This window comes from Lepidochelys kempii, chromosome 8, assembly GCF_965140285.1.
Source record: "Lepidochelys kempii isolate rLepKem1 chromosome 8, rLepKem1.hap1, whole genome shotgun sequence".
NCBI lineage: Eukaryota > Metazoa > Chordata > Testudines > Cheloniidae > Lepidochelys > Lepidochelys kempii.
In genome coordinates this window covers 36,821,783-36,848,163 of record NC_136387.1, presented here as the reverse complement: position 1 = coordinate 36,848,163, position 26,381 = coordinate 36,821,783, and the positions used below count along the sequence as shown (strand labels likewise).

At 43.3% G+C, this 26,381-nt stretch overlaps 1 protein-coding gene across 1 annotated transcript in view; it reads left to right on the top strand.

The window, feature by feature from the left end:
• The window catches only part of PFDN1 (prefoldin subunit 1), a 60,355-nt gene extending 34,833 nt beyond the window's left edge, over positions 1 to 25,522 (top strand). The window contains exon 4 of the mRNA XM_073356052.1: positions 25,238 to 25,522. Within this exon, the coding sequence (XP_073212153.1) occupies positions 25,238 to 25,321 (84 nt within the window). The 3' untranslated portion in view covers positions 25,322 to 25,522. The remainder of the gene's footprint in view (positions 1 to 25,237) is intronic.
• The last annotated feature ends 859 nt before the right edge of the window (positions 25,523 to 26,381 follow it).

The following is a 26,381-nucleotide window of genomic DNA, read 5'->3' as shown; positions in this document are numbered from 1 at the left end:
GCAGCTGTAAACGTCCTGGTTAGATGCAGTCCCAGTGTTTAAAACCAAATGGAATCTGGTTGATAGGCCTTTGTTTACTGAGTGTTAGGCTCCCAGGCTGCTAGTCTTGCCAGACTGTGGTCAGTTTTCAGCAACTATAACCTTTAGCTGCATGTCTCCATCTGTTCCTGGTGGGAAATGGTTCTTAACCTTCTGAACTTTCAGATTGCTGGGTTAAGCAGAATGGGTGGAGTTCCCCGTAAATTATAACCTTCTACTTCTTAGGCAGAGCTTCAGAGCTGTCCACTTGATGGTTGTTTTTTGTCCTTTGAAGCTTACAGCTGCCTTTGGCCAACAGTTATTGGCACTGAATTGACTGTAACAAAAGCAGTGACTGATGTCAGTAACTGGTGGGAGAGGGAAAGTGGCTGCCAGTTGGATTGCTCTCTCCTTTTTAACCGTTGATATGGGGGCCAGGTTCCCTAAAGCTTCTACAGTTTGTTTAAAATGAAGATTCATATCCACTATTAACCACCTTTCAAGCTGGCTGTTCCAGGAGTGCCATGGGATTCCTTGTGAGAAAGGTTGAAGTCTTACATTGATGCTTCCTGTGAGCTGAGGATTTCCAGGGAAACACCTGAATCCAAGTTACATCACTTATCACAGGAGTAGCTGGGAGAGAATTTCTCTGGTCCTGAAACCAACCAGTGATGCAGGGAGGAAAGAATGTGAAACTTACGTGATCTTAGTGATTCCACTAGATCATCCTAAAGAAAATATCAGACTGAGAGAAACATGGTGAGGTTAAAAATCCCCACCTTTAGATTATTAAATGTAGATAGGTTGGATTTACCTCCACAATGTCTGCTGTTTTCTTTACCGCCTCCCCATCTCCACTACAGTGGCACAGCTCCAGTGCTTCAGTAAAGATGCTGTCTTTGCACTCAGCTGCCTAGACACTGCCTATGCACTCCCACAGCTGAGGGCCACAATTTAACTTTGTGAGAGCTGCATATTTAAAATCATTTTTTAAAAATTATACTTTAACACTTTCTCAAATATATATTTACATCGTTGTTCTATGTTTGTCATATTTGATACCATTGTGTTTGTGGGAGAAAGGGCTTGGAATGATACCCAACTCAACCCATTTCCAATTACATTGGAAATAGCTGAATTAATTTGGCTTTACAGTGTGCCCCCGCGTGCCCCCCCCCCCAAGTAAGCCTGAGGCATGGCATGGAAAATTTCAGTCCAAAGTTTGCAAAGTTTTTTAAGCAATTGAAAATAGAGTCTTGACTGAGTGTTGGGTTACCTTAATAATAGGCAGTGCTCCTAGCCTCGCTTAATAATTAATTATAAAATCCTGGAGGTGTGTTTCTTTTTGGTAGCACTCTGCATGCTAAAAATAGTGCCCATTTTGAGTGTGCTTTTTGAAACTGCGTGCCCAACTGCCATTGACAGTCTGGGAGTTGGGTGCCTAGTTCCTCTAGGTGCTTTTGGAAATCCCACCCTCAAGGGGGCTGATCCAGTGCATTGTTGGGAGTTTGTTGTGTGAGACATTAGTGTTGCAGAGCTGTTATCAGGCCAGCATGAGATGTATGCTGCTGACGTAGGGCAGAACTTTCCTAAGTGTTCAGCCCTGGGAAGCCGGGCCAGGTCTTCAGTATGTTGGGTGCCCATTGGTTATTGAGCTCTTTTGAAAATCTGGCCATAGGTGTCACAGTGGGAGCTGCTGGGTGCTGAGTACTTCTGAAAATCACTATCTTGGTGTTCTTCAGAGGCTTGAGCTGCATGTTTTTACAATCCCAACACTGCCATAGTGAACTGCTGTACACTGAGCCTGCAATATAAAACTCAACTTTCTCTTTCAGGACTTGTTTGCCCTATTTTTTCTTTTATTAGCAATGGATACAATCCCAGTTAAAATAATAAATTGCAGGTTACTTTGAAGGATTTTTGGCCAGTCTTGAGTAAAAAATAAAACTGCCTACCTTTATAATAACTTCAGTCAAAATGGAATTAATAACAAGGCTGGCCCTGTAAATGGCTTTGAGACTCAGCTGCATTGGAAGCCACCTTTAGGGGCACTGCAGGGAGCCTCTTGAAATTCATTTGTATAAAGAAAAATTATGCAGTTCTTAAGGTGCTGAAAAATGGTGGAATAATACCCAGCTGTCAAAAAATTCATAAACACCCATTAGACAGGGTTAGATACAAACAACAAGAATTGGGGTGAGCTGGGATTTGTACCAAGGTGCTGTTCTTGAACTGTGTTTTCTAGATCCATCTCCAGTATTTGCCCCTGGGTAGTAGATATCTGATTAAACTTGAAGGTCGCTCCAACCCCTTGACCTGCAGGAAAGAAAGAAGAGATTTTTTTTTTTTTGCCTCTCTAAAGCCTCCATACTGCTGCGAGGATTGAGTGGGAGAAAGAAAGGTCTCTGCTATTCTACTTCTCTCTCTCCTCATTATGGTAGGTCCTGCTTTCCCGTGAATAGTTCCAGTGCCTTCGTCTGATGTTGCTCCTAGCTGTCTCTGTAGCAGTATCATATAATTGCTGTGATTCTTTTTAACTATTGAGTTTCAGGTGTCTCTATTGCATGGCAAAGTTGTGAGCAGTTGCAGAGGAACTAGACCTCTATGTGCAAAACCTCAAAGATGGCACTTTACATTCAATGGACATTTGAAAATGATCTTTGCCATTGCAGGGGCCAATCCTGTAAACAGTTAAGGTGCTTAACTTTACACTTGTACATAGTCCCACTGAAGTCAGTGGGACTGCTTGTGTTTATATGCTTGCAAGGTAGGGACCATAAGGCAATAAAAAAACCCACAACCTCTTAAATTCTGCAGAGATTGATACCCTGTGCTCACATACTTGCAAGAGGAGCTTCCCACTCACCAGTAGCAATTGGATTTTTCCAGCCTTGATGATATCAATTCTCTTGTTATGTTTAACTATATTAGGTGTGTGTGTGAAATCTATTTTGAAAGCATTCTAAAAGGATGAGCACAGGCCCTTTTTAGCTCAGCAACGTTTGTGCAGTATTAGGAGAAAAACCTAGTAATGTTTTTCTTCCCTTGTTTTTAAGGAAACATGATATGCTGGGGTGGAACAATGCTTTGTTTCGGGAAATGTTATCCGTTTCCATTGTAGGGCTAGATGGATTCTGTTTTTAAATGTGGCATTTTAAAAAGACCAAACTCTGTTATGTTATAAAGACATGGAAAATGATTCTTCCTTCAGCGTGGAGGAAGTGATTATTGCTGTGTTTTTTTCACTGGTAGTATCTGATAATCCCCTCCCTCCCGCTATTCTCGGCATGTTTAGTTGTCAGGCGTTGTCAGACTAAATTGCTAAAAATAACAAATAAGGGGGAGGCTGCTCTGTGGCAGCTTTCTCCACTCTGTGCCACTTGTTGAATTTAGTTCCTTCATAGAAAGGGCAAAAGCAACCCGCTTCCATTCTTGTTGAATGGGATTTCTTTTTTTAAAGTGCTGACAAGAACATTGTTGTGTGTCTCACATTTCCCAAACATTAATACTCTATGCACATGTACAAGAGGATGAAAGCTGACTGCTCCTGTAGGGCTAAATCTTCAGTATCTGTCAACAGCAAAAACTAAGATCCTGGAAAACCACAGGAAAATAAACAAGTGGTTGCATTCTAATTCAGAACCTTTGTCATGTGGCTTCTGAGAAGCCATGTAAAATTGTCCCAACCCAGACTAAAGATCTGTTCGCTCACCCTTTACCATGATGATGTAGAAACAAATATTTTACTTGTCCATCAAATAGTCTCCTTGAGTAAGAGGGTGAGTTGAACTTTGCAAGGCTCCTTTATGGTAGAAAAAAAGGAAAGGGTCGTTCTGTGGCAATGGGATCTAATAGTTAGGGAGGCTGGCTGTCAGGACTCAGAAGTTTTGTTCCTGCCTTTGCCATGGACATGGTCTGTGATCTTGGAAATCTAGCAATATCTCAATGCCTCACCTTCCTCCTCTGTAAAATAAGCATCATATATCCCTCACAGAAACGGTGTATGAGTTCGTTATGTTAGAGGATCTTTGGATGAAAGGATGGCCTTACTGCAGGTGTAAGATACTAGCAGCATCTTCTTTCTACTGATCAATCAGATAAGGAGACTCTGCAATTTGCCAGGGCTACTCCATGAGAATAAGGCTATTTTAATTAAATAGTAAATTTAGTGCTGGTGAAAAGTGCCAAATTGGCTTGGAGACTGAAGTTCTTTGTTACCAGAATAGTACAGTCCAGGCAGTAATGGAGGCATTTATGCCTCCACTTTGCTCTTGAGGGACCACCTCCAGAAGTGAGAAGGGAGCCCATTCTCCATGCTTTAGGCAGTCCCTGGATTTCCATACTGAGACTGTCAACATGTGTGCCAATTGTGAGTGTAGTTTAATTATGTGAAAGCCTAGAAACTATTGTGAACCCTCAGTTCATTTCACAGGCCACTAAACAGCCACCAGAAGGTAACAATGTTATGTTGGTGTTGAGCTGGACCACACTTAATCCCATGAATTACCACTGACAAGCTGTTTATCCCATTGTGGATTCATGGAGCAGGCCAGTGGTCTGGAGTGTGTGGTCTTTTTCAAATAAATGGGAGAGAATGAGTGTCCGTGTTTGTTCTTCTGTCAGGGGAATTCTCTCAAGAATTGGCCTCTCTGTATTTTACTCTAGATGTATTTTATTTTGATTGTGTGGTTTTTCCCTTTTAGCATAGAAGCAGGCTGTCATTTTTAAAAACTACTCCAAGTATGCCCGTAAGTGCTGGTCTGCTTGAGCGCTCTCTTGACCTTATGGCATGAGATGCATTATGGACATCTTGCAAATGTTTCCCACCATTGCTAACACCAGTTCAGTTGTAGTTTGAGCAACACTGGGGGCCTTGGTGTAGTGGCTGCATACAAGTTTTGGCTGTTTGAACTCTGGGAAAATCTTGTAATGTTTTCAGACTTTCCCAAAGTCTGCTATTTATGATGGTGGTGTGGAAGGCTCCAGGACAGAATTTCTGGCCTCCCAAGCTGTTAAGATTCTCAGCTGAGCCTCTCCATGGCTTGATGAAGCCTGGACTTGTTTGGCCCTTAGTGGAGCTACCCTCTCCTAACTGTACTAGGCTTGGCAGTCAAGGCTGTGTTACTTTGGCTTTAATGGCCTCATGTGACTTTTGGAGTTATCTGTATTGTATCTGAATGGCCAAACACATGGAGGGTTCAGGAAGTTGGTGAAAGCTCTGTGTAACTTGTTCCATGTGCCTGCAGAGTTCATCCAGCCAACTTGGTGTTGGTCTTTGGCAATTGGGCTTGCTCTGAGCTCTTTACATCAATGCACGTTGCTAACTCCCAGCTGTTGTTACCAATATGGATGCAGGCTTCTATCCTGTGGATGCTCCATTTTCAAGTTATTAGAAAAATTGGTAACAGAATTCTGTCCACCCATGAGACCTGTTAAAATTCTTCCATAGGAAAGTGTCCTGAAGTGCATCTGAGGCACTGCTGGGCATTGACAGAAAGATTGCCGAATGCACAGATATGATCTCCCTGTCTTTATCTAATCTCTGCCAGCCCCTTTTAGGGTTTACTCTCTACATCTGTTCACACTGTGCGTGGCAGCTACTGGAGGGAAGAGCCAAAACCCATCACTCATCTGCTGCATGGATGGGAAGGGAATTGCACTACACTGGCTCCTTCCCTTTAATTGCTTTATTCTAGCGCTGTAAAGCGATTAAAAAAATTAATCGCAATGTTAAATAATAATAGAATACCATTTATTTAAATATTTTTGGATGTTTTCTACATTTTCAAATATATTGATTTCAGTTACAACACAGAATACAAAGAGTACAGTGCTCAATTTATATTTATTTTTTTGATCACAAATATTTGCACTGTAAAAACCAAACGTAATAGTATTTTTCAGTTTACCTAATACAAGTACTGCAGTGCAATCTCTTTATCATGAAAGTTGAACTTACAAACGTAGAATTAGGTACCAAAAAAACCTGCATTCAAAAACAAAACAATATAAAACTCTAGAGCCTTCAAGTCTAATCAGTACTACTTCTTGTTCAGCCAATCGCTCAGACAAACAAGTTTGTTTACATTTACAGAAGTTAATGCTGCTTGCTTCTTGTTAACGATGTCACCTGAAAGTGCGAACAGGCATTTGCATGGCACTGTTGTAGCCGGTGTTGCAAGATATTTACATGCCAGATGTGCTAAAGATTCATATGTCCCTTGATGCTTCAACCACCATTCCAGAGGACAAGCATCCATGCTGTTTTACATTGTTTTGTTTTTGAGTGTAGTTATGTAACAAAAAACCTGCATTTGTAAGTTGCACTTTCAGGATAGAGATTGTACTACAGTACTTGTATGAGAAATTGAAAAATATAATTTATTTTATCATTTTTACAGTGCAAATATTTGTAAAAAAAAATAATAAAAAGTGAGCACTGTACACTTCATTCTGTGTTGTAATTGAAATCAATATATTTGAAAATGTAGAAAAAATCCAAAATATTTAATACATTTCAATTGGTATTCATTCTGTTGTTTAACAGTGCGTTTAATTGCACTTAATTTTTTTGAGTTAATCGCATTAGTTAACTGCGATTAATCGACAGCCCTACTTTATTCGCAGTTCTATGCATATGGGGAGTGGAAGCCCCACAACCTGCTCTCTCATTTCTGTGCTTCCTTTGGGGATAGGTGGAGTTATATAAAGAAGCTTTTCCCCAGTGATAACAACCTGCAGCTGTTCACCCACTACTCTCTGGTGCCACCTGCTAAGCCTCCACTGCTGCAGGTTCTTCTATGGAAGGGCAGCGCACTGGACATGTAGGGAGAGCTGCTGGTGTGAACCTACCCTGTATATAGTTGCCGGTTTTTAGGAAGAAAGTAGCTGAAGTTTATTTTAGCACATAGATCAGGATTTTTAAAGTGGGGAGAGGGAACCCACATTCTCGTCTCCCATTTAAAAATGAAAAATACTCGGAGCATCTCCAAAAAAACCTCCAAGCCCAACAAAAAAACACAGCCACAACAACCCCAGACCCCCTACCCCTCGCTGCCTTCTTGGCTTAAAAAAAAAAAAAGTTTTGTAGCCAGCTGGAGGATATGGAGTACCCTGAAACTAGAATAATCAAAGAGCAAAAACATTCTTTTTTTTACTCAAAGAGCATTTATGTCATTTGGTTGCTGCTTTACAAATTTGGATTAATGCCAGTTAGTGCTGTGAGAGATGGGACAAAGTTAATACTGCACTAATTTCTTTACTGCTTATGTACTCCAGTTTTTGACTCTGTCCAGGTAATGGCAGGAGCAGGACAAGTGAGGTAGAGGTGGCTTTACCTGTGATCTATGTAATGATGAGCAGTCTTACTGCATGATCACAGCCTTGCAACTGAAAGGGAATCAGTTGCTCTATAGTAATTATGATGCAGCCAGGAGGTCAGTTTCTATGCCCTGCTATGATGGGGTTGATGCATTAGATCACTTCTGGCCTCCAACACAGATCACAGGTGAAAAGTGTATCTGGGGGCTTTTAAAATTGTCAGCGAAGTATGGCTTATAGTAAGTGGTATGCAAGTAACAGGCTGGCAGGAATTAGACCTTAAACCTAACAGGGATAGAAAAAGGAGAATTAGATCATTTAAAAGAGGTGACTTCCAGCTTTCGAATAGGATCTGGCACTGGCTTACCCCTGGGAGGTCATGAGATCTAGACTAAAATTTCAGCTATTTTATACATTTACATGTTTTTGGCCGTTGTGAATTCAGTGGGACAACCAATATGTATACATTTACTTGTGTGTATGTCTTTGCAGGGTTAGGCCTTTCATTTGGAATAAACCTTCATAATAGTGATTTTTGTAAGGCCTGCAAGTTGTGCAGATAGCTACTTGATTATTATCATTTTAATAATTCACTCAACCAGCCTTCAGTTGAGCTGTAAATGGTATAAACATGTAGGTTGGCCAGAAGGGGCTAAAGTTTCATGCAGTCAGAAGTTTGAAATTCCACCCCGTTTTTTATTTTCACTGTTATCTTTTGTCTTTCGGACCTTTGATGGTTTTCCTGTCTTTATTTTTTTAGGTGTATAAACATGTAGTAGATTTGAAACTAGGAAAATGATTGACATAGGTGTTGATAAATTAATCTAAAATTATTCTGATAGCTTTTTGAAGGGATGGTCTCTGGTCAAATTTGTCCCAGAATTTAGATTTTTGTGAAAAATATACTTTATAATTGAAATGTTTCTATCGTTTTTTAAAAATTCCAATGGAAAGAGCCTTTAAAAAGAATCACCTATCTCTGCATTGTTTGCACACCAGTCTTCAGTTCTAGTGAAGGAGAACTAGAATGTGAAATAGGTAGAAACAAAAAAGTCTGCTTCTAATTAGGTATCTATGTACGGAGTTAGGAGCCTAAATTTAGATACCCAGGTTTGAAAATTTTGGCCACATTTTTTTAAATATGATGTTTAGCTTTGCAGGATCTCCTTAGAGGAAATGGTAGTATCTGAGGAGCAACTACCATTTCCTCTGATAGGACTGGATCTGTTTTTATGAATAAATTGAAAATGTCTTTTACACAAAGTTGCTACGTTACAGAATCGTTCTTGTAATTTGGAAACAGAGTATTAACACATTAAAAGGACAGCTTGGAATTTATAGTGAAATGCTATCCAAGGCAATGCCCAGAACTTCCTCAGGGCTTTTTCCCTGGCATAGCATTACTCACATAGGAAATCCTTACTCATGGGACTACTATCTCTGTACTCACCTCTTAGTCACTGTGGCCCATTCAGCCACTCCTCATTGCCCCTTACTCTATGCAGTTTATTGCAGGGCTAATCTGTGTTTCCTCCCCCACCACCCCCGCCCCAGGTGGGAACAGGAAATAATTGTTTATATTGTCTAGAACGCTTACCTGTGCCCAGAACTGACCGAGCCTTGAGTCAGCATTGTTAAACCACACCTTGGTTCTCAGGAATTCGAGGGGGTTGCCATAACTGCCTCTTGGCACATGTCTTCCCTCTCTCACTCTTTACTATGCCTGGAGTTACGAATTAATTGTTAGCCTACACTTAAAATGCGGCAGCAGTTCTGCTGCAGTGCTTCACTGTAGACACTCACTTCAGTGAGAGGAAGGGTTCTCCTGTCACTGTAGTTAATTCACCTCCCCAAGAGGTGGTAACTAAGTGGAAGAAGTCTGGCCATCGACCTAGCACTGTCTGTACCGGGGTTAGGTCAGCATAACTGCATCTTTCGGGGGTATGGATTTATCACAGCCCTGAGAGACGTAGTTATGCTGAAGTAACTTTTTATGGTAGATCAGCCCTAAGTAACTGTGTGAATGTCTGGCCACTTCTCTGCATATATCTGTAAGGCAACCAGAAGTTCAGCAGGGTCTGAGTTAGGAAGAATGGATATTTCTTATTGGCCTCTGATTTTTTTAAAAACATTTGGGCTTTGAAATCTTAGGAAAAAATGAATAAAAAAAGGTTTCATTTGACACTGAATGTGAGGGCAGAGTTGAAAAGCAGGAAAAGTGTAATACAAATCTTTGCAAAAAATGTTTTTCTCTAAAAAGGTCATTCTGACAGGAAGTGTTCTGACCGCATTACTGGGTTTAGCAGTAGTAATATATTAGGAGCCAAAGCATGGAACTGAGGAACTTATTACATTTTGCAGGATTCTGTTTTGTAAAGGACTTTTGCACAGAAAATATTCAAGCAAAAATTCAGATGACATGGTGGGATTTTCAGAAGCACTCAACATTTGGCCTAACTCTGCTCAGTAGTTAACAGGAGCACATCTAGGTCAATGCTGAGCTTCTGAAAATCCCAGCCTAAAGGTTGAGTTTTGCCAAGAGGTTTAGTTTAACCAGTAATCGATCTGCTGAGTCCAGAAAGAGTACATTTCTGCAGCCACACACTGACGCTGCACAGGTCAATTTTCTCAGGTTGTAGTTCATATCAGGTTTTGGTGCAGAAGTTCATGGAATAGTTGTCGTACAGCTGAGGAAGGCTTCATCTACACCCTCAAACACCTCTAATTAAATTTTGTAGTTCAAATGAAATGACAGTTGTGTGCAATAGGTTTCCAAATATGGGGGCAGTGCCTGTCGACAGGCATGATTTATGTTTCACAATAATTCCTCTTATGGTACTGGTATTTTGTGTTGCCAGCACTGTGAAAACATACCATCCAGGGCAAAAAGAGAACAAGAGCCGATGTTTTCATATACTGCAGAATCTTTCTCCTGATTTTATTCTCTCTGGACCATGTCAGCTGGTCTGTGAATGCTGGGTAGATTCATAGATTCCAAGGCCAGAAGGGGCCATTGTGATAATCTTATCTGACCTTTTGTATAACACAGGCTACAGAAATTCCCCAAAATAATTCCTAGACCAGATCTTTTAGAAAAACATCAAATCTTGATTCAAAAATTGTCAGTGATGGAGAATCCACCAGAACCCTTGGTAAAAGGTTCTGTTCCAGTGGTTAATTACTCACTGTTAAAAATTTACACCTTATTTCCAGTCTGAAGTTATCTAGCTTTATCTTCCAGACATTGGATCTCATTATACCTTTCTCTGCTAGATTGAAGAGACTATCATTAAATATTTATTCCCCTTGTAGGCACTTGTAGACTGTAATCAATTAATTCCTTAACCTTCTTTTTGTAAAGCTAAATAAATTGAGCTCTTTGAGTCTATCACTATAAGCCATGTTTTCCAATCCTTTAATCATTCTTGTGGCTTTTCTCTGAATCCTCTCCAATTATTAACATCCTTCCCAAATTGTGGGTACCAGAACTGGACACAGTATTCCTGCAACGGTCACACCGGTGTCAAGAATAGAGGTAAAAAAACTCTCTACTCTGACTCAAGGTTCCCTTGTTTATGCATCCCAAGATCTCATTAGGTCTTTTGGCCACAGCGTCACAATGGGAGCACATGTTCAGCTGATTATCCACCATGGTCCCCAAGTCTTTTTCAGAGTCACTGCTTCCCAGGATAGAGTTCCCCCTCCTGTAAGTATGGCCTACATTCTTTGTTCCTTGATGTATGCATTTACCTTTAGCCATTTTAAAATACACATTGTTTACTTGTGTCCATGATGAGGAAGTGGGACACTGGGATCAGTACACGTTTTAGGTAGAACAGCTCCAACATTTCTTCCTGCAGCTGGCAAACTTCTCCTGCCCTAACGAACCAAGCCAGTGTGTTAGTGTTCAGCTAGTGGTGGTATAGCAAGAAATATTGCAGGGACTAATTCCAGAAACCTAAAAACCTCAAAGGTGAGGAGCAAACTTACTAGTTCAGAAGTTCTGGTGATGAGCATCATAGGAATGAATCCTTATAACTAGGGCAGTGTGTACTCTTCTAAAGAAGCAGACTCCTTTTGAAATGATTGGGGCTCCCCTGTTCTGTACATGCCATTCCCTTCTAGAAGTGGTAGCTCTGGGGGTGTACATAAACCTGAATCCTTTAGTCGCCCTCTAGGCTTAGTGCTCCATTGGTGTCTGTAGCCATGGATGGGGTGTGATACTTTCCTGCAAAGTGGGCAAATCCAGTTGGATTCTCCTCCATCTGGTGTTCTGCCTTGAGCAGACTCTAGTGGAATTTCCTGAAATTAATATCCTGCTTTGGAAGACAAATTGCAAACAAGTCAGACTATTCATCAGTTGCAATAAGGTATAAATCTTAGAGTATCCCTGTATGATGGGGGTTCTAGTCAACATGAGATGGCCCAGGGCTCATTAGACTTCCGGAACTGGTGTATGCCCATGCAGCTGCTCAGAAAAAAGCCCACTGATTGCTATGTTCTGAATTTCCCCAAGACATAACTGTAGCAGCAAATGCCCAGTCTAGCATTAGATGGGCTAATCTGTTTGGCTAATTAGATTTCACTCTGGCCAAGTAAGTGACAAAATGACAGAGCACTTCAGATCTGGAAAAGAGATGGCTAAGGGGAGATATGATTGAGGTCTATAAAATCATGACTGGTATAGAGAAAATAGATAAGGAAGTGTTGTTTACTACTTCTCATAACACAAGAACTAGGAGTCACCAAATAAAATTAATAGGTAGCAGGTTTAAAACAAATAAAAGGAAGTAAGTATTTCTTCACACAACGCACAGTCAGCCTGTGGAACTCCTTGTCAGAGGATGTTGTGAAGGCCAAGACTACAACAGGGTTCAGAAAAGAACTAGATAAATTCATGGAGGATAGGTCCATTAATGGCTTTTAGCCAGGATGTGCAGGGATGGTGTCCCTAGCCCCTGTTTGCCAGAAGCTGGGAATGGGCGACAGGGGATGGATCACTTGATGATTTCCAGTTCTGTTCATTGCCTCTGAAGCATCTGGCATTGATCACTGTCAGAAGATAGGATACTGAGCTAGATGGACCTTTGGTCTGACCCAGTAGGGCCATTCTTATGTCCTTTTCAAAGACCACGCGTAGACAAAAAATTTTAGACTTCGTTACCGATCTTTTTGAAGACAGCAAAATCTCCTTCCCTCCAGCCTGGGCTATGTGGAGAATTTTAACCATCCTGATGTTGGCTGAAGCCCTGTAGGGTTGGGGGAAATGTTTCTCCAGACGAGTGTGTATACCCAACTATATCTTGGGATCTGATCACTTTCTCAAAGAGTGTTCCCACACAGACCCTGAGGAATGTCAAAAATGACACATGTTAACTTTAGAGATACAGAAACTCTTGGCCAAAAAGTTTATAGAGCCCATGTCACAAGATGAGTTACATCAGGGGTGCTATTTGAGGCATTGTGTCATGTCCAAAGACTTCAGAGACTTCCTCAAGGAAAGGCTTCTGATTGTGCGAATAAAATACTGGCAACTGGCAGGCTGATGCTCCAGAATGTGATATAATCCTTGGGAAAAGGCACTGGGGGAAGAGCATCCTCAGGAAAGGAAGCTGCCAGCTTGCTTCAGACCCATCATTTAGGGTTTGTAGGAACAAGGGTTTACAAAGCCTAACATTAGGCAGAAAGTTTCCATGACTGTCTTTTAAATTTCTATGAAGAGCTTTTTGTTTGGATTTAAACGTTCCCTTTCAGTATTTGCTGCCCACAGATTGAAGCATTGGGCTAAGGCATGAGAACTGGAAATTGAAACTGGCTACTCTAGGTTTTCATTGTCCAAGCAGAGCAAGAAGCACAATGCAAACATCAAAAATGATGAAAAATAAATTATAAACAATTATTTGATAAGACTGTGTCTTTAAATCCTATGCGTAATCTAGAGTTCTGCCTTTCACAGCCTGGTTCATCGTGGAGAGCAGATAATACTGCTTTTTTGTAATACTGGCTTTTTAATAGAAGAAAGAATATGTGCCACAATGGTTGGGTGCCCAGCAGACACGTCAGTAGCACATCCTCTCCTGAGAACGGAATTTGGGATTCTCCATAGATATGCGAAGACAACCAAAAACCATCCTAGTTTCTCTCAATGTAGGGCCAGTATCTAAGCCACAAGGCTGTAGGAAATATATTTCTTTAGTCTTCTAAAACTAGTCAGTGAGGGATCTGAGTCATAGTTTTTTTTCTCCTCCCTGTGGAATGCCTGCATGCTACTACCTCTTTAACCTATTAAGAATGTATGGCTTTGATGTGTCATGCTGCATATCTGTTTCGGAATGGAACCAGTTCAATGATTCTTATTAGGAGATGATGTCATAAAAACTTAAGGTAGGAATGTCCAATGCACTGAACTCCAATTTACCTGAACCATGCAGGAAACTCCTTCCTGGATTGCCAAAGAGAGAGTCTGTGCTAATCACAGCTCTTTCCCTCTCGAGGCAGTATCAGCTGTAGCAACTTCTGCATTAAATAGAATACAGTTCTGCAGCTGCTGATGAAACCAAATAGGATTGGTTAGATCAGAAAACAAGGTGGCAGCATGCTACCCGAATAGGGATTTGAAACACAAGGTCACCTCTTAGGAGTAGACACATCAGGTTAGAGTGTGATCGTAGGTATTTAAAACATCCTTATTATTGTACTGCTGACAAGACACAAACCAGAGCACCAAAGCAGCCTCTTAAATGGACTGTAATAGTAAGTACCAGGAGAGAGTTAGTGTTTGTGCGACACAGCCTGACTTGCATAACCTCAAAAGGAGGAGGAAGAGTCAAGTTCATGTTCCCAGTAACTGAAACTAAGGACTGTTACAGCCTCCTATCAAGTAAAGGTATGGAGGAAGACTGACTAATTCCTTTTCTTCCCCATGTCACTGGTTTAAATGTGGCCTAGGTAAATTGTAGCTTTTCTCATCTGATGGCTGCTCAGTGTCCAGTGTGAATTCAGTTTATGGTCTGTCTACTTTAGAAGGGCCAGATCTTGATGCCAGAGAAGTTAATGTGAGCTCTCTGTATGACAAGGATGCGTAAACAGCCAGTGCTATTTTTGGCTGCATCTCTGATCACATGGGAGGTACCAGTTCTACTCGACAGAGCCTTAGTGAAATCCCACTCAGGTTATGACCAACCGTATAAGAATTAGGGGGGGAAAAGGCAAAGAAAGGTAACTTAGAACAAAGGCTGAAGGGTATGGCACTGGAGGAGCAACTAAAGGGCAAAATGGAGTGTTACCCCTTTTGACCCGGAGCAGCAAGTCAGAGTTCAGGGCCCTGTGGCAGACTCCCTTATTTCCCTACTGTCGCTATGGGGAGGAGAAATTGACATTGGAGTCAGGTATTTTCTTTGATGCAGTCTTGTTAATTTACAAGGAATGTACAAAGTTGTGCTTCTCCAAACATAGGAGGACCCCAAAACAGGAGACAGCTTCCTTGTTCACAGCCCAAAACTCTTTCAGCCAGCACTCTGTCCCAAAAACTTCTCACTAGGCTTCTCCCAGGGCTACACACCTTGCTTCCAGATAGAGTCCACTTGGCTTTCTTTCCTGCTCTGTCAGGGTGTCTCTTTCATGTCTCTCTCCTTGTTGTGCTGTGTCTGTCCCATGCCCACACACCCTTACCCCCAAGACAATACCCAATGAAAACTTCCTCTTCTGAGTGGTTAGAATTCCTGAGTGAACTTGGTTTGGCTTAGAGACTGCAGTTGTTTATTACATTTAAACTGAAAGAAAGGTGTCTGCTAATTAATCAGTGTAAGAGGTTTTAACTCCATCTGTAACAATATGTAGTAGGGAAATAAGAGAGTCTGCAAACGGGTTGACGTGATTGGTCCATAAATACCTTCCAGGTAGCACTATAAATGAAGGAAGGTGCTGTAGTTATTCAGTCTCTGAAGGTAAAATAATGAACATTGGCATCTTGGGGAATCTCCCACTGGTGGTAGCCATGGTGAGAGCTCTAGTGTAGACCAGATGTTTCTCCCACCATTTGGTCTAGACCTGCCCTAAATAGCACTGGTGATAGTGCCATGGTGGGAGATTCCCCCCCAAATGCTAGTGAAGGGGAAATGGATTGATGAAGTGGGAGCAGGAGAGTAGATTACTAGGGTGGTTATCAAAGTTCGTGCTCTGTAAACTTGGAGCAGATTAGGTCAGATCTGTGTGAGTGGCATAGTGAGCAATACTTGAAAATGCCGGCATTTAGGTTGGCTCCTCATAGGCATCTCTTCTGGCCCCGCTCTCTGAATCAGCAAGGATTTTTTTTTAAATCAAACATTAAATATGGCCTTTCCCCAAAGAGTTAGAACTACAGGTCTCATTAAATTATTCACATGTGCATTCAGCTGCCTTCAAGGCAGCCTTGTGCTTTTAGCTCCTCAGCTGGGCAATAATTAACAGGCTACACCACATGCCGGAGGAGTGTAACATCAGGTCACTCCTCCATATTTGGAAGTCCTGTAAATAGCAGTGCCATAAAAACAAACTTATTTCTGAAACCACTGAAAACCCTTTCCTTGCAAACTCAGCCCAGTAAGTGCTGGTAACTGAGATGCACTGGAATCCCTGGTCATTTTGAGTGCTGGATGATTCACTTACTTGACAAACGATTTAAGCTTATTTACTGGTATTGCTAAGTGTTGCAGTTTGGCAGTGAGTAGTTAAGAAACTACCTGAAGTAGCCTGCACTGAATAAGCTTCAGTAAAACTACAAAGATCTATGTTGGTAGCAGAGTCCTGACTGGTAAATCTATATATACATAGAATGCTAAATGAGGAGTCATTTGCACTGGGGCCGGGGGCAGCCTTTCTGAAAGGGACCATCCCTCTGTTTCAGACCGAGATATCAGCTGGCAACCCAACCTTTTCATGCTACTTAATCCCTTATTCTCCCCTCCTCCTACTTGCCACAGCAGCAACTGAGCCCTGGTCTACACTTAAAATTTAGATCAACTTAGTTAAGCTGAACTTGCCCCCAGTATAGAGGCAGCTAGGTACATAGGATAATTCTTCTGTCGACCTAGCTACTGCTAGTCAGGGAGGTGGATGGATGGAAAAACCCCTTCCATTGATGTAGGAAGCATCTATGCTATGGTGCTACGGTGGCATAGCTGCAACTGTGCCACTGTAGTGTAGACATGTCCATAACTGTTTGTACCTGGATTCTGATGTAACTGGTGCTGGTAATGCGTTGTCTTCTGCATACAGTGTAAAACTGAGGCCTTGATAAATTTTGATAATCAGGGTTGGGATTTTCAAAAGAGTATAAGGTGGTTAGGCCATCAAAATTCAGCAGGAATGGGGTCCACCCCCCCTCAGCCTTCTGTGAAAATCCCAGCCCATGGCCTCTTGGCTCTTTAGAAAAGGGACAATGTTACTGTCCTTCCAGTTTGAGAAATTCTATTCTGCTGATGCTAAGGGCTCTGGCAGTTTCAATTGGATAGGGTATTTTCCATTTGCTGCTCTGCTAGATAATGTTACTGAGCCATGTTGTGCAGCCATCTCTGAGGTAGAACACAGAAGCCGTATTTCCAGTACGGAGAACTTGATTACCAAGTGTAGGCCCTCGTCTTGCAGTTGGTACCACATAAGTGCCCTGCTGCACTTCCCCAGATTGCTCTGAAGTCAATGGGGTGCTGCGTGAGCATGCTGTCAGTTCCAGGATCAGGGCCAGAGAGGTGTGTTGAGGTTTAAAAACACCATAGAACTAAAGTAACATGCTCAGTTGGGGAGGAGACTTTGGCAAAGTGTCTGATTTTTCTTGTGGACACAAATACATAAATTGACTGTGACTTCCATGTACGTGTGTGTGCATGTCAGGGTGGAATACGGCTGTAACTCTCTATATTAGAGGTTTCTTTAACTGTATTTGCCTTTTAAAGAGCAGTGAAGAAAAACATTTACAAATGTAATGTATCACTTTACCTGGTGGCAGCAGATAGCAGGAAACGCAAGTGAAGAATCCTACTATGAATTTTAAAACCTTGCAACCACATTCTGGTACGTCCTACAGAAAGATCAGTTGGTGTTCAGTTAACAAGGGCAATGAAACGCGCATCAGCATGCAAATGAAATACGATTGGACCACTGCAGAGCACGTAATAATAATGGGTGTATTGTCGCAAGGGGTCGGTAGACTTTCTGATAACGCTAACCGTTAATGATTCACTTATTGCTACCAACTAGGTCCAATCAAATGTGGCCATGTCAGCAGAGTAGGCCTTAAACATGACTTAAAACTATATTCAGAACTCATCAGGTGGGTTTTTAAAACTGATCTGACCAGGCAAACTGTTTTTCAGATCAGCTTGTGTAACACATCTGTGGCTGTCCCCAGTGAAGACAAGACGAGAGAGTCACATCGAGTTTCCGTCTAGGCCCCAGTAATTAGGGAATGAGGAGGGGTTTACACAAAAGTTCCTGATATTGCTCCAGTGATTACCTAAACAGAAACCAGCCTGCAGTTCTGAGGGGAAACAACACCTCGATTTCCCTTTGCAATGAAAATGTAGCAATAGTCTATTTCACACCCTTCCTTAGAGCTTGGCCCTTAGTCAGAATGTAATGAGCCAGCCGTAGCCCTGGCTCTTCGGGCTGCTCACCAGTGGAGGTATCTGTAAGGTTACCTTCTTTGGGTTGAGCTTTTAGTGCTTCACTTCTTCCTCTGCTGGTGAACCCATTCTTTGGGGGGGTGACCTAGATCCTTGATAGCACATTGTTGAGCTGTTTCGGGACATATTTGGCTTCCTTTTTCCCCCAGCCTTCTCCCTCTCCCTTTACCTGCAGCAGAGGCCTTCATGTGGCCTGGATCCTTCTTTGCTGAGTCCTAGGCTGCCTCTGCTGCTCCATTGCTGGCATTGCCAACTTGAAGGCTTCTTGGAGCCCATTGGGTGCCCAGTGTCGCCCTCTCTCTGAGAGCACAGACCTCATGCAGGGGACTGACCTGTGCTAGGACATCCTTGTGGTGGGGAGGAACCAAGGCACCTTGGGACTGAGTAGGGATGGGTGGCAGACCCTCTAAGCTATGAGACTGGATCCTGCGAGCCACATAATGGGGTGGGAACACAGCTAAAGGGTGTTCAATCCCCCCAGCAGCTCTCGCCTGTATCCTGAGCTCCCAGGACCTTAGAGTTGATCTGATCTGAGCAAGGGGTGGCTCTTCAAGCAATGTCCCCTTTGGCATTCAGCTCCACCTCCAGTGCTCTGCCATACACTAGCAGGAGACCACACTCTGCCAGTGGAGAAGAGGCCCCAAGGGGGGAGCGTAGAGGATTATTTGAAGAAACGTTCCTTACCATCAACGCCCAGAGTATGAATGCTTCAGTGATGTGTCAGGCAGGATTAGTGTGCCTAGTACTTTTACTCATCGGAAGCAAGGCCTAAAGGGTTTTTAGCTAGGTTTCCTCCCAGTGGAAGTTTGGAATCCCATGGAGTGTATAAAGACAGACTGATGGTGGTAACTATCAGTTATGTATCATTGTAATTAAATGAGTTCTTTAATGACAGCAATAGAAATGATACAACCCCTCTGTTTCCTCGCTTTGCATCTGTCGAGGGCAGGTTTTTAAAACAAAATTTTGTCATATGAAATTTGCCTTGAGGACAAACAGATAGGGATTTCATAAGCTACCAGCTATCAAAACATTTGATTAGAAAGTAACTTCCTATGGGTGGATAGTGTTAGTGTTAAAGCCAGTCACGTCCACCTTTGTTTGGCAGCATGACGACAGGGGATGCCGGAGTTCTAATCGCAGCTCTGACACACACTGCTGCTGTGACCGTGGGCTGGTCACACAACCCTTCCACTTCAGTTTCCACATTCGTACAAATACCTCGAAGGGTTGTGAGAATGGAGTGCTGTGCTCTACAGACCTCAATGTTACACATGTGTGAAGTATTAGTATAGCTATTTATTGGGCTCTCTCGTTAAACATTTTACTGAAAAGCTGCTGCTGTGGGCAGAGGGAAAGCCAGATGCTCCTGATGTCATTGCTGGGGTTGACTTGGGAGAGAGGACTGGGCACTTTTTCTCCATCCAGATCATCTGACTACTGTTAACTGTTCTGAGTAATTTACAGACTTGTAACTGTACTAAACAGTTTAGCTGAACTAAAGCTCCAGCTGTAGTTAGTGGTAGGCTTTTCAGTCGAACATACCTTGGATGGAGTCTGTCTGGAAGAGTGCAGACACAAGGTGATGTTGGCAGGATTGTATCATAGTACCATGTTCTAATGACTTTTCCTGCTGCATTAGAGCTCCCAGTCGCGTCTCCCTCCCCCCCCCCCCCCCCCCCGTGTCTTGGCAAAGCCTGACAGGAGACTGTTCGGTCTGGAGCTTTAACCTGGAATTTCCTGCCTTTTGTAGGCTTGTCCCAGCCTTTGTGTGTGTGAGTCCTCTGTGTTTCCTTTGGGGGGAGTTCACCTCTAAACCTGTTCCAGAAAGGACTTAGGGTATGTCTCCACTGCAATGTAAGCCCAGGGTGAGTAGGATTTGAGTCAGCTGACCTGTGTTAGGGAACCCTGGACTTGAGTGTCCTATATTTTATTTTAACCCTGTGTTAAGACTTTTCTAATCTGTGCATGAACCTACAGCTCTGGTGTCCACACTGCAGAGTCCAGAGCTGTGTCAGAATAACCTTATCCTAGAGTCCCTAGTGGTGCCGCCCCCCCACCCCAAATATGGCCACTCTAGCCCTAGGACTGTGGTGCACTGTGGGATAACTTTACTGCCTGCCTGCAAGTTACCAGGAAGCAGCTTGTGTTGCAGAAGGGCTTTCCGTTGCAAACCCAGGAGGCTTTCTGATAGTGTGCTTGCAGATTGGTGATCAGAAGAGACTGGGTTAATACTGACATGAGCTGTTGCTGTTTGCAAAAGGGAAGGGGGGTAGCCCCGGCTTTCGTTTTCAATAGAGTGGATTTCAGATTGATGGGCTAGAGAGGACTGAGGAAGTAGTATCCCACAGTTCCACGGGACAATCGGCTGACTCCTAGGACCTTAGACGCAGTCCCGCTTGACTTGTCTGCAAAGCAATAGGGCTTGGACCCAAGGTCATAGCTTAACTTGAGTTCAGACTCTCCAGCCCTGCAGAGCCCTGGAACCCTGGGGTAGCGCAATTACAGTGTAGATGCAAAGGGACCTAGGCTTGAGCTCCAGCTCATGCACAGGTTTACATTGCAGTGTAGATGAACGTTGGATAACTACACTCCATTGACTTGCTGCTTAGTGGGTTTTCTTTTCCTTTTAGCTGGGAGTCCCAAACTTTGCAATGCTGTGGGTTGTCCCTTGGGTTTGATTCTATGAGGTGCTGAGCTCCAACTCCCATTGGCTTCAGTGGGATTTGGCATCTTACAGAACTGGGCCCCTAACTTGCATTTAGTGGACCTGACCCTGCAAGCCCTTACTCAGGTGGCCTCATCAGGCTCCTTGCCTGAGTAAAGATTTCTGAGGTGAGGTCCAGGATGTTATAATTTACATGTAATAATAAATGCAAATGCATATAGCACAGAAGTGCTGGTATCGAGGTCTTCCTTGGAAACTGACTAGAATTGGAGCTTTCCCAGGCCATTTTGGCGGAGTCTCTGGCTTGTCAGTCAAGCTCTGTCCATGGGCTACCCCTGTAATATAGGTGTTCTTAATGTAGTCCTGAGAGGCCGTAATCAGGCTCAGGGCCCTGGTGTGCTAGGTTCTGTACAGACACAAAGGTAGGTGCAGCCTGTGCCCTGCAGAGCTTACAATCTGTTTTGGAGGCAATATAGTGAACTGAAGGGTGCTCACAGGCAATATTTTTTTTGCCTGTCACCTAGGTGAACCCCTAATTCTGAATGGGTAGAGCATGGGAGGCAGCTCTGAACAAGGACCAAGACCGCTATTGACACCTGTCACTTTTGGGTTTTAAAACCGAATTTACAATTACCAAAGTGTTACATTCCTCTGGAAGTCAAGGTCCTTGGGAGCCTCCCTGAAGTTTCCTTGCACCGGTTAATGAAGAGAATTTGAATCTAGAGTTCTGCCTCTAGTACTTAGATCTCAGTCCACTCCGACAAGAATGCTTTCTGTGGCTTTGGAGTCCCCTGGAGATATGCCAGTGGTGTCTGCTGTTTGGAAACTCAGAGAGAATAGTCAAAAGAAGTGACTCCAGTCCTCTAGGGTTACCCAGATGAGGAGGAAAAAATGCTACTGGCTGAATTCCTATTTCTGGGTTACAGTTTCTGTCCATTTCCCTGCCAAGTTTAGCCTAATTCACGATGATTTTTTAAAAAAGTCTCTTTTCTGATTGCTAAGGAGTTCTAGAACACGCATCTCCAAGAAAGGGGATAAAAGGTGGTATGTACAGAGCCTTGTAGGGGCAGTGTGCTGGGAGAGAATCTGAGCCCTGATTGCGGGTGGGGCTTCTCTGACTAGGGTGTCCTATACGGGTAGCCAGGCAGTGGCAGAGACAGCTGCAGCAGCACAGGAGCCAGCAAACAGAGCTGTAAACAGGGGAGTTTGTAAGGGGGCTTGGGGGGAAAGAATAAGAGCCAGGCAAAGGAACAGAGAGGCTAGTGAAGGGAGTGTGTGGTGGTCTGGCAGTGTTTTGGTGCTCGGTTTGGTTTGTGTTTCCCAGACTAACCGGACTTAGGCGAGAAGGCTATGACAGACACAGAGGCAGCAGTGGTAGTGACCCAAGTAGTGGAAGACACAATGAAGAGGACTGGATGTAGAAGCTGCGTCATGTACATGATCCTGTAGGGGGTACCTGAAAAGAATTTCGTCTGCATGAAGTGCCGCCTGATAGAGCTGATGGATCTGAAGATCTGAGGATTGGAGATGCAGATGGAAACTCTGGTTGAGCTTAGAAGGGGGTTTGAGCGGATGATGGAGCAAAGACATGAGGAGGCTGAAGGGAAAAGCTCAGACTTGCAGATGGAAGCAGGACCAAAGAACTCTGAGGGGATACTGCTGGGTGAGAAAAGTAGACATTGGAAGCATGTGACTAAGAGAACCAGGCAGAGGAAAAGATGGGCCAGTGAAGGAGAAATAGAGCTCAGGAACAGGTTTGCGGAGTTGGAAAATGAAGAAGGGGCACAGCAGGTGGTCACTGAAGGTGAGAGGGCAAGAAGGAAGAGAAGAGCAGATAGTCCTGTAGGAAGGGGGTAAGAGTCAGTGGAGATAACACCAAATATGAGCCCCAGGAGGATACGGGATGGGTTGCAGAGGATTGCAAAGGACAATAGGAATCGAGAGGACTTGCGGCCAGATGGAACAGGGGATAGACTGGAGAATCGCACCATTGCCAGGAAAAGGCAGGTCTATGTGATTGGGGACTCATTCCTGAGAAGAACAGACAGGCCTGTAACAAGAGCTGATCCAGACAACAGAAGGGTGTGCTGTCTACCAGGTGCTAAGATACGGGATGTGGCCCTGAGGTTGAAGAGGATTGTAACGGGAGCGGGAAAGAATCCATTGATTATCCTTCATGAGGGAACAAATGATATGGCTAGATTCTCACTGGAGCATATCAAGGGAGACTATGCCAGGCTGGGGAAGATGCTTAAGGAAATAGAGGCTCAGGTGATCTTCAGTGGGATTCTGTCTCTTCCTAGAGAAGGGCAACAAAGATATGACAAGATTATGACCATTAACAGATGGCTCAGGCAGTGGTGCTATAAGGAGAGCTTTGGGATGTATGGCCACTGGGAAGCATTCATGGACAGCGGACTGTTCTCTCAGGATGGACTTCACCTGAGTAAGGAGGGAAATAGACTTCTAGGATGGAGGATGGCACAACTGATTAAGAGAGATTTTAAACTAGGAATTTGGGGGAGATGGTTGTGGATGATACAAAGCTGAGAGGTATTGCCAATACAGAGAAGGACCGGGATATCATACAGGAAGATCTGGAAGACCTTGTAAACTGGAGTAATAGTAATAGGATGAAATTTAATAGTGAAAAGTGCAAGGTCATGCATTTAGGGATTAATAACAAGAATTTCTGTTATAAACTGGGGACACATCACTTGGAAGTAACAGAGGAGGAGAAGGACCTCGGAGTATTGGTTGATCACAGGATGACTATGAGCCGCCAATGTGATATGGCCATGAAAAAAGCTAATGCGGTCTTGGGATGCATCAGGTGAGGTATTTCCAGTAGAGATAAGGAGGTATTAGTACCGTTATACAAGCCACTGGTGACATCTCATCTGGAATATTGTGTGCAGTTCTCGTCTCCCATGTTTAAGAAGGATGAATTCAAACTAGAACAGGTACAGAGAAGGGCTACTAGGATGATCCGAGGAATGGAAAACCTGTCTTATGAAAGCAGACTCAAGGAGCTTGGCTTGTTTAGCCTAACCCAAAGAACGCTGAGAGGAGATATGTTTCAGAGTAACAGCCGTGTTAGTCTGTATTCGCAAAAAGAAAAGGAGTACTTGTGGCACTTTAGAGACTAACCAATTTATTTGAGCCACAAGTACTCCTTTTCTTTTTGAGAGGAGATATGATTGCTCTCTATAAATATATCGGAGGGATAAATACCAGGGGTGGGAGAGGAATTATTTAAGCTCAGTACCAATGTGGACACAAGAACAAATGGATATAAACTGCCCATAAGGAAGTTTAGACTTGAAATTAGACGAAGGTTTCTAACCATCAGAGGAGTGAAGTTCTGGAACAGCCTTCCAAGGGAAGCAGTGGGGGAAAAAGACATATCTGGCTTCAAGACTAAGCTTGATAAGTTTATGGAGGAGATGATATAATGGGATTGCCTAATTTTGGCAATTAATTGATCTTAGACTATTAGCGGTAGATATGCCCAATGGCCTGTGATGGGGTGGGATCTGAGTTACTACAGAGAATTCTTTCCTGGGTGTCTGACTGGTGAGTCTTGCCCACATGCTCAGGGTTCGGCTGATCGCCATTTTTGGGGTCAGGAAGGAAACTTCCTCCAGGGCAGATTGGCAGAGGCCATGGGTTTTTTTTGCCTTCCTCTGCAGCGTGGGGCACGGGTCACTTGCTGGACGATTCTCTGCTCCTTGAAGTCTTTAAACCATGATTTGAGGACTTCAGTAGCTCAGACATAGGTGAGAGGTTTATCGCAGGAATGTGTGGGTAAGATTCTGTGGCCTGTGTTGTGCAGGAGGTCAGACTAGACGATCATAATGGTCCCTTCTGACCTTAAAATCTATGATTCTATTATCCAATTTGTGAAAACTTGACTGGGCTGGAAGAGGATTTTATAGATGTTCCAGTATTACCTGAGTGTGAATAGATTATTCTATGGGCCTTGTGGGTTTTTGTCAGTTGATTCTTTAGATGTGAGTACATAGAATACAGAGCTACTTTATAACAGTACAGAGGTACTTTTTCTTTTCCTTGTTTTTTTCCCTTTGTTTCAGGCTCAGAATGTTAAGTTTATGTATCTTTTTAACTTTATTGCAGTTAGCTTGTCACTCTTCTTAATGCTTTGTTACTGATGTAATGACAATTGTGAATACGATGTCTGTAAAGAAATGAAATACACGTTTTCCCTATAAATATGACAGTGCCTAAAATATATCTAGTAAAGATTTAAACTATTCAAAAATAACCCTCAACAGCCCTGGTGTATGAACCAGTATATGCTGGGACCTTTATTCACTAAAAATGACTCACTAGTGATTTGCATGGAGCCCAAATGACTCCTCCTTCCTCCTCCTCTCCTCCCCCCTCCCCCACACATTGTCTATGGTGATATGAATGTTGATTCCATTCTGTAGGATTCACTCCCAGCACTATAACTTACCACAGGAAAGCAGAGATTCTGCTACTGATCTGAAACAGAGCATCGTGTGGGGTGATATGGCTGTTGAGTCTGTTCTGATTTTGTACCTTGCAGCAGAGGAAGTCGTACCTGGAGCGGAGTGTAAAGGATGCTGAAGATAACATCCGAGAAATGTTGATGGCCCGAAGAGCACAGTAGGGGCGTGGCTCCCTCAGCCAAGTTGGTCCATTTCACTGGTGCCCACGCTGATTAGCTAGAACGGAGATGTTTTCTAGACGAGATGACCTTGTGCTCTGTTTGCTGCCACCTGTTGGTGGGAGGAGTTTGTTTTGAATGCGTTGGATGTTGTGTCTCACCCTTTCTGTATCTGGATGTTGTAATAAACTCTTCTTGCAAAGACTGCTGTGTTAACCAGCTCCTGTGTCTAGCAGACTAGCTTGGATTTTATACCAGTTGCATTCATACTGTTGGCTTTTCAGTGGAGGAAACCATGTGCTGCTTCAGGTATCGTCCTTTTTGCTCAGAGTGGGCCAGATTTTAATAGTGCAGAACCCTATCGGGCCCCGATTTTCCAAAGCACTTAGCACCCAGCCGTTCCTGTTCTGATACTTCGGGCTGGATGTTCGAGAGTTCAGCACCACCGAGTGTGCACCCAGCATGCTGAGCTCACTGGAAAATCTGGCCCATAGACCTGATTTAAGGCCCAGTGTAGCAAATGGTTACTCCCAAGCCTACTGCTTACTCCCATGAATAGGGCGACTGACATCAGTGGGACATGGCACACAGTCAGAGTGCTCAAGGGGAAGGCATGTCTTATGTCGAACGCTGGTGGGTTGCTGTGATAAAAGCATCACACTGTCTCCTAAGGAGGAGCAGGGCAACAAAGGACTTTCTGTTTTTCTTTTTAATGCTGCTTTGAAAGAGCTCTTGGAGTTTCCTTTGGCAAAACTAAAACAGAAGCAAATGGCAGGAAGAAGTGGCTGGCTCGAGACAAGAGTATGTGCAGAAAAATACATAGACACGTGCAGCGTGGCTTTTCCGTTCCTAAACTGGAGGAGGAGGAAAAGATTTGGGAGCATGGTTTGAACTTTAATATCTCTCTAAACCTCACTGCTTGTAATGTCACTTGCCCTCTTCTGTTGTGTATGTAGCTGTTAGGAAAATGGTCACTGCCTGGGATGTCAGTAAGAATCTTTGCCGGGATAGTTGTTTGGATTCCAGTCGTGTCTAAGAGCCCCAGTCAGGGCCCCATTTCACT